The sequence below is a fragment of the Oncorhynchus gorbuscha genome, linkage group LG13 (genome assembly GCF_021184085.1).
Source record: "Oncorhynchus gorbuscha isolate QuinsamMale2020 ecotype Even-year linkage group LG13, OgorEven_v1.0, whole genome shotgun sequence".
NCBI classification, from domain to species: domain Eukaryota; kingdom Metazoa; phylum Chordata; class Actinopteri; order Salmoniformes; family Salmonidae; genus Oncorhynchus; species Oncorhynchus gorbuscha.
Genome location: NC_060185.1, coordinates 101,985,120 through 101,993,428, shown reverse-complemented (window position 1 = coordinate 101,993,428; position 8,309 = coordinate 101,985,120). Strand labels below are relative to the sequence as shown.

The window sequence follows — 8,309 nt, the reverse complement described above, 5'->3', positions numbered from 1 at the left end:
CCACAGAGAGATGAACCTGGAGAAGAGTCCCCCAAGCAAGCTGGTCCTGGGGCTCTGTTCACAAACACACCCCTCAGAGCCATCACCTACAGAGAGATGAACCTGGAGAAGAGTCCCCCAAGCAAGCTGGTCCTTTGGCTCTGTTCACAAACACACCCCTCAGAGTCATCACCTACAGAGAGATGAACCTGGAGAAGAGTCCCCCAAGCAAGCTGGTCCTGGGGCTCTGTTCACAAACATATACGCGTCCAGTGTGCGCTCCGAGAGTGAAACGATCTTCATTTACAAACGGACAATCTGACAACGCTCTGAATTTATAACTGCACTCTGGCACTCCAGATTGAATTTAAGAACACACCCGAAGTCGTAAAATGTCAAACTCGTAATTTCTTAAGCTAACTAGCTAGCGAGAGGTTGCATAGCAACAGCATCAACTTCCGGAATACAGGCAAAGCTCTAGAATGGTCAACGGAAAGGATACAATTCATTTACAGTATACTAAAAGGAACAAATAGTATATAGCATGTAGTATATACTCATTAAGTATGTAGGATATAGTATGTTAGTATGGGTATTCAAACACAGCTTAGGAGAGAAGAGAAGACTAGGGGAGAAGAGGAGAGAAGATGTGAGAAGACGAGCAGAGAAGAGGAGAGGAGGAATCAACTTTTGAGAGTTTAGAAGGAGCCTCTGTCACTGGGTCAGTGTAGTTGTCAGTGTAGGGACTATAGTGAGATAAACTGAAATAAGAAGCAGGCAGGCAGGTCATCTATATCTGTTTTAATAGTTGATAAAGACAGTTGGAAAAGGGAAGTAGCTTATTTCATAAGAGGAAGTAAAGAACCATTTTGTACAGTTTTCTCTAACCCTAACCCTCTACAGTCAGTCTGTCTCTCTGTCAGATAGGATCTGTGTGACTCAGAGAAAGCTGTTAGCAGTGTAACTGGTGGATCAGGGTGTGTTGTAGTTAGTGACTGGGTAGTTGGCGTGGAGGGGATTCCCACTCTGTGTTCTGCTGTCACCTGGACTGAAGCTTAAAGTACTACACCTGACTGAAGGTAACAACTATCTCTGTGTTCTTGCACACACACGCCTCCCCCCAGCATTGTGTAGTGTTGTGTTTAAGGTGTTGCTAGGGTCTGACTGACGTAACCAACAGTAGAATAACAGTTTCACAGACAGGCAAAACTGAGAGCCCTGATAGCTACTTCCTACACACAAAAATGCATGCATGCGCAAGTTCACACACACACAAGCACACACACAGACCGCGCCACACTACCCACGACACCACTGTAGACGCTGCTCTGCACCAGAAATTAGCAACCAACAACACACTCATATCCCTCTCCCGCCACATTGGACATCAGAACAGCTTGCTGCTGCCACATTGAGACACACATACAGAGGAAGGCATGCCTGACAGACTGTTGACTCCTGCAGTGACAGAGGACCTGAGTGACTGCCGTTTCATCCATCCATCTGCTACACCTGCTGCACCTCTACCTGCACCTCATCAGACTGACTCACCTGGAGAGGCCACCTACCTGGTGGAACTAGAGGTAAACCTATAGGTCTTCTGGAAATATTCCAACCATTGAACATGTTGAGCTTTTAGACCAGTAGAAGTCTTTCCAGGTCTTCTGTAAACATAACTATTGAGCTTAAAGTCTAGACAAGGCGTTGTTTGTATCTGAGAAACCACTCCTAAGACACAGGGTCAGAAAGGGATTGAGAGGTGTTCTGTCAGAACCTAAGAGAACCTGTTGGTTGGTTTGACACAGCAGAGAAAATACTTTGGAAGGTATTATGAACATGTCAACCACAAAGACACAGAAGATGGTGAACTTTAAAATGATCAATCTCAAAGTGTTTTGTCTAGTATTGTAGTAGAAAAAGGGGGTTATGTAGAGCTGTGCAGTATTCTGGTTATGGTTAGAGCCATGTTGTCACATCTATATTGTTACATACCTGATTTTAGTCAGGTCTTGGACCGTGTGACAAGACAGTACTGATTGTGTACAGAGGTTTTAGTGTCCTGAATCAACTGTCATACACCCATGTTCTGGGTATGTTTGGTGGAAAGTTCATGGAATATTCTCCTTGCCCTCTAAACCAATTAACATCTGACACAAACGTTACAATCTTTTTCTCTTTCCCTAGAATTATTAGCTGGGTCTCTCTCTCTCTCTCTCTCTCTCTCTCTCTCTCTCTCTCTCTCTCTCTCTCTCTCTCTCTCTCTCTCTCTCTCTCTCTCTCTCTCTCTCTCTCTCTCTCTCTCTCTCTCTCTCTCTCTCTCTCTCTCTCTCTCTCTCTCTCTCTCTCTCTCTCTCTCTCTCTCTCTCTCTCTCTCTCTCTCTCTCTCTCTCTCTCTCTCTCTCTCTCTCTCTCTCTCTCTCTCTCTCTCTCTCTCTCTCTCTCTCTCTCTCTCTCTCTCTCTCTCTCTCTCTCTCTCTCTCTCTCTCTCTCTCTCTCTCTCTCTCTCTCTCTCTCTCTCTCTCTCTCTCTCTCTCTCTCTCTCTCTCTCTCTCTCTCTCTCTCTCTCTCTCTCTCTCTCTCTCTCTCTCTCTCTCTCTCTCTCTCTCTCTCTCTCTCTCTCTCTCTCTCTCTCTCTCTCTCTCTCTCTCTCTCTCTCTCTCTCTCTCTCTCTCTCTCTCTCTCTCTCTCTCTCTCTCTCTCTCTCTCTCTCTCTCTCTCTCTCTCTCTCTCTCTCTCTCTCTCTCTCTCTCTCTCTCTCTCTCTCTCTCTCTCTCTCTCTCTCTCTCTCTCTCTCTCTCTCTCTCTCTCTCTCTCTCTCTCTCTCTCTCTCTCTCTCTCTCTCTCTCTCTCTCTCTCTCTCTCTCTCTCTCTCTCTCTCTCTCTCTCTCTCTCTCTCTCTCTCTCTCTCTCTCTCTCTCTCTCTCTCTCTCTCTCTCTCTCTCTCTCTCTCTCTCTCTCTCTCTCTCTCTCTCTCTCTCTCTCTCTCTCTCTCTCTCTCTCTCTCTCTCTCTCTCTCTCTCTCTCTCTCTCTCTCTCTCTCTCTCTCTCTCTCTCTCTCTCTCTCTCTCTCTCTCTCTCTCTCTCTCTCTCTCTCTCTCTCTCTCTCTCTCTCTCTCTCTCTCTCTCTCAAAGATAATTCGTAAGATTCCAAATATCTTTACAGATCTTCTTTGTAAAGTGTTTAAACACTGTTTCCCATGCTTGTTCAATGTACCATAAACAATTAATGAACATGCACCTGTGGAACGGTCGTTAAGACACTAATAGCTTACAGACGGTAGACAAGGTCACAGTTATGAAAACGTAGGACACTAAAGAGGCCTTTCTACTGACTCTGAAAAACATCAAAAGAAAGATGCTCAGGGTCCCAGCTCATCTGCGTGAACGTGCATTAGGCATGCTGCAAGGAAGCATGAGGACTGCAGATGTGGCCAGGGCAATAAACTGCAATGTCCGTACTGTGAGACACCTAAGACAGCACTACAGGGAGACCGGATGGACAGCTGATCGTCCTCGCAGTGGCAGGCCACGTGTAACAACATCTGCACAGGATCGGTACACCCGAACATCACACCTGCGGGACCGGTACAGGATGGCAACAACAACAGTCCGAGGTACACCAGGAACGCACAATCCCTTCATCAGGCTGGACTGAGGGCTTGTAGGTCTGTTGTAAGGCAGGTCCTCACCAGACATCACCGGCAACAACGCGTCTATGGGCACACATCCGACGTTGCTGGATCAGACAGAACTGGCAAAAAGTGCTCTTCACTGACGAATCGTGGTTTTGTCTCACCAGGGGTGATGGTCGGATTTGCATTTATCGTCGAACGAATGAGCGTTACACCGAGGCCTGTACTATGAAGCGGGATCGAGGTGGAGGTGGAGGTGGAGGGTCCGTCATGGTCTGGGGCGGTGTTTCCCAGCATCATCGGACTGAGCTTGTTGTCATTGCAGGCAATCTCAATGCTGTGCATTACTGGGAAGACATCCTCCTCCCTCATGTGGTACCCTTCCTGCAGGCTCATCCTGACATGACCCTCCAGCATGATAATGCCACCAGCCATACTGCTCGTTCTCTGCGTGATTTCCTGCAAGACAGGAATGTCAGTGTTCTGCCATGGCCATTAGGTTCATTCCCCCCAGAAATGTCCAGGAACTTGCAGGTGCCTTGATGGAAGAGTGGGGTAACATCTCACAGCAAGAACTGGCAAATCTGGTGCAGTCCATGAGGAGGAGATGCACTGCAGTACTTAATGCAGCTGGTGGCTGTTACTTTTGTTCAGGGACACATTATTCAATTTCTGTTAGTCACATGTCTGTGGAACTTGTTCAGTTTATTTCTCAGTTGTTGAATCTTGTTATGTTCATACAAATATTTACACAAGTTAAGTTTGCTGAAAAGAAACGCAGTTGATAGTGAGAGGAGTTTCTAAATACAGGAAGGGAGTTGGCCAGTCTTGGCGGTTCGGCCGGGGAAGAGGGGGGAGTATAGAATGATTCTGTACATAACAGACAACTGTTTAAACATATCCTGCTGTTAGATTTACCTTGCTACAAGATTTACAGTCCAGTCTCTGCTGCTGTCCTCAGAATAATGTCCTATAGTGTTTTAATCTGTGTAATCATCTTTCTGTCTGTCTGTCTGTCTGTCTGTCTGTCTGTCTGTGTCTGTCTGTCTGTCTGTCTGTCTGTCTGTCTGTCTGTCTGTCTGTCTGTCTGTCTGTCTGTCTGTCTGTCTGTCTTTCTGTCTGTTTCTCTGTCAGTTCCTCTCCTGTCGTCCTGATGTGGGAGAGGCAGCTTTGGGTACAGAATTAATGTGTGTGTTTGTTTGTGAGCTGTGGGTTTGATTGAGTGTATAAGAGTATGAATCTGAACGTCTCTGGTCTGTGGGAGGAGCTTCCTGTTAACTCCTCCGTGCGGTGTCCCTATGTTGTGATTGGTTGGGAGCCACAAATGGAGCAGCTGTACTTTTGGTTCTACCTGCTGCTCTTCATCCCTGGTCTCTGCCTCAACACCACGGCTCTCTGGGTGCTATGTAGACACATCAGGTACACACAGACACACACATACACACACACACACACACACACACACACACACACACACACCCTTTCCCCTCCCTAGTGTATGTTGACCCCCTCTCCTCTCTCCTCAGTAAGAAGACCAAGGCAGTGATCTTCATGGTGAACCTGGCTCTAGCTGACCTACTCCATGTCATGTCTTTGCCTCTGAGGATCCACTACTACCTGACACACACCTGGCCCTTTGGACAAACACTGTGTCTGTTCTGTTTCTACCTCAAATACCTCAACATGTACGCTTCCATCACCTTCCTGGTGAGAACACACTGTCTGTTCTGTTTCTACCTCAAATACCTCAACATGTACACTTCCATCACCTTCCTGGTGAGGTCACACACACCTCTAATCTATCTCTCTCTCTCCACATCCTCCTCCAGGTGTGTATCAGTGTCCAGAGGTGTGTGTTTTTGCTACAGCCCTTCTATGCCAGGCGGTGGAGACGGCGTTATGATCTGTTGATCAGCGCCACCGTGTGGCTGGTGGTGGGAATAGGTTGTTCCCCTTTTATTATCATGAGGATCAGCAACAGCACTGTACCCATTCAATACACCCCTAGCCCCAGTACCAGTCTTATACCCAGCTCTAACCACAGCCAATACACTGGTAGTCCTATTCAATACTCCACACCCTTCACCTTACCTTACACAAGCTCCAGCCCTAGCGGCTGTTTTAAGGACCTGCCCACCAGGAAACTGCCAATCCCCCTTGTGGCAGCCATGATGGTGCTGGCGGAGCTGTTTGGGTTTGTGTTACCGCTCAGTGCCATCAGTTACTGCTCTCTCCGGATCGCTCACTCACTGAGACAGAGACAGGACAGAGAACACCACCACAACCACCGCTGCCCCTCAACCAGCCAGGCCCAACCCTCAGTCCAGACAGACAGAGAGCACCACCACAACCACCGCTGCCCCTCAACCAGCCAGGCCCAACCCTCAGTCCAGACAGACAGAGAGCACCACCACAACCACCGCTGCCCCTCAACCAGCCAGGCCCAACCCTCAGTCCAGACAGACAGAGAGCACCACCACAACCACTGCTGCCCCTCGACCAGCCAGACCCAACCCTCAGCCCAGATTAACAGGCAGATGGACAAAGATAAGCGTCGCGCCCTGAGGATGGTTATGAGCTGCTCGGCTCTATTCTTGTTCTGTTTTGCTCCGTACCACATCAATTTCCTGTTGTACGTGATGGTGTCTCAGGATATAGTGTCCCACTGCCCCACGATGCTGGTGGTGCGTCATTTCCACCCTGTTTCGCTGTGTGTAGCCAGTCTTTCCTGCTGTCTGAACCCTTTGTTATATTACTTCCTCACTGCAGAGTTCAGACAGCACCTCTCCCAACGCACCTCCTCCCTCTCCTCCTCCATTAGAGGCCGGCTCATGAGCCTGGAAAGCACTTCCTCTTTTAGGGAGTAACAACTCCTGTAGGGAGCACTTTGTCTCCTCCTCCTCTCCTCAATCAATCAAATGTACAGTACCTTGCGAAAGTATTCGGCCCCCTTGAACTTTGCGACCTTTTGCCACATTTCAGACTTCAAACATAAAGATATAAAACTGTATTTTTTTGTGAAGAATCAACAACAAGTGGGACACAATCATGAAGTGGAGCGACATTTATTGGATATTTCAAACTTTTTTAACAAATCAAAAACAGAAAAATTGGGCGTGCAAAATGATTCAGCCCCCTTAAGTTAATACTTTGTAGCGCCACCTTTTGCTGCGATTACAGCTGTAAGTCGCTTGGGGTATGTCTCTATCAGTTTTGCACATCGAGAGACTGAAATTTTTTCCCATTCCTTGGGGCCGAATACTTTCGCAAGGCACTGTATTTACAAAGCCCTTTTTACATCAGCTGATATCTCAAAGTGCTGTACAGAAACCCGCCTAAAACCCCAAACAGCAAGCAATGCAGGTGTAGAAGCACAGTGGCTACCCTTCGTACATCAGCTGATATCTCAAAGTGCTGTACAGAAACCCAGCCTAAAACCCCAAACAGCAAGCAATGCAGGTGTAGAAGCACGGTGGCTAGCCTTCGTACATCAGCTGATATCTCAAAGTGCTGTACAGAAACCCAGCCTAAAACCCCAAACAGCAAGCAATGCAGGTGTAGAAGCACAGTGGCTAGCATGGTCAAATAATAATAATCACAGTAATTGTCGAGGGTGCAACAGGTCAGTCCCTCAGGAGTAAATGTCAGTTGGCTTTTCATAGCCGATCATTCAGAATTAGAGACAGGTAGAGAGAGAGAAAGTCGAGAACAGCAGGTCTGGGACAGGTAGCACGTCCGGTGAACAGGCCAGGGTTCCATAGCCGCAGGCAGAACAGTTGAAACTGGAGCAGCAGCACAACCAGGTGGACAGCAAGGAGTCATCAGGCAAGGTAGTCCTGAGGCATGGTCCTAGGGCTCAGGTCCTCTGAGAGGAGGGATAGGGAGAGAATTAGAGGGAGCATACTTAAATTCACACAGGGCACCGGATAAGAAAAGAGAAATACTCGAGATATAACAAACTGACCCTAGCCCCCGACACATAAACTACTGCAGCATAAATACTGGAGGCTGAGACAGGAGGGGTCGGGAGACACTGTGGCCCTGTCTGACGATATCTCCGGACAGGGCCAAACAGGCAGGATATTACCCCACCCACTTTGCCAAAGCACAGCCCCCACACCACGGGCGGCATGGTAGCTTAGTGGTTAGAGCGTTGGACTAGTAACCGAAAGGTTGCACGTTCACATCCCCGAGCTGACAAGGTACAAATATGTCGTTCTGCCCCTGAACAGGCAGTTAACCCACTGTTCCTAGGCTGTCATTGAAAATAAGAATTTATTCTTAACTGACTTGCCTAGTTAAATAAAGGTAAAATATAAAATATCAACAGGCCACCAACTTATTACCCTGAGACAAGGCTGAGTATTCTAGGGACGGCATGGAAGAGCACCAGTAAGCCCCTGTAATAGGGTTACAGGTAGAGAATCCCAGTGGAGAGAGGGGAACCGGCCAGGCAAAGACAACAAGGGAGGTTCGTTGCTCCAGAGCCTTTCTGTTCACCTTCACACTCCTGGGCCAGACTACACTCAATCATAGGACCTACTGAAGAGATGAGTCTTCAATAAAGACTTAAAGGTCGAGACCGAGTCTGTGTCTCTCACATGGACAGGCAGACCATTCCATAAAATTGGAGCTCTATAGGAGAAAGCCCTGCCTCTGGCTATTTGCTTAGAAATTCTAGGGACAGTTAGGAGGCCT

The 8,309-nt window shown here is 47.9% G+C and overlaps 1 protein-coding gene across 4 annotated transcripts; it reads left to right on the top strand.

Annotated features, from left to right (window-relative positions):
- Positions 1 to 630: 630 nt before the first annotated feature.
- Positions 631 to 6,626, top strand: p2ry10 (P2Y receptor family member 10). 4 transcript variants are annotated; one of them, XM_046296770.1, is made up of 5 exons: positions 634 to 1,058; positions 1,444 to 1,562; positions 4,746 to 5,030; positions 5,138 to 5,318; positions 5,441 to 6,626. In XM_046296770.1, the coding sequence occupies exons 3-5, from the start codon at positions 4,846 to 4,848 to the stop codon at positions 6,476 to 6,478; spliced, it is 1,404 nt and encodes a 467-aa protein (XP_046152726.1). In that variant the 5' UTR covers positions 634 to 1,058; positions 1,444 to 1,562; positions 4,746 to 4,845; the 3' UTR covers positions 6,479 to 6,626. The 4 variants fall into 4 exon arrangements, with proteins under 4 accessions (XP_046152728.1, XP_046152726.1, XP_046152725.1 ...); XM_046296772.1 differs by lacking the exon at positions 4,746 to 5,030 and having other exon boundaries at positions 631 to 1,058; XM_046296769.1 differs by lacking the exon at positions 634 to 1,058 and having other exon boundaries at positions 1,157 to 1,562; positions 4,945 to 5,030.
- Positions 6,627 to 8,309: the final 1,683 nt, after the last annotated feature.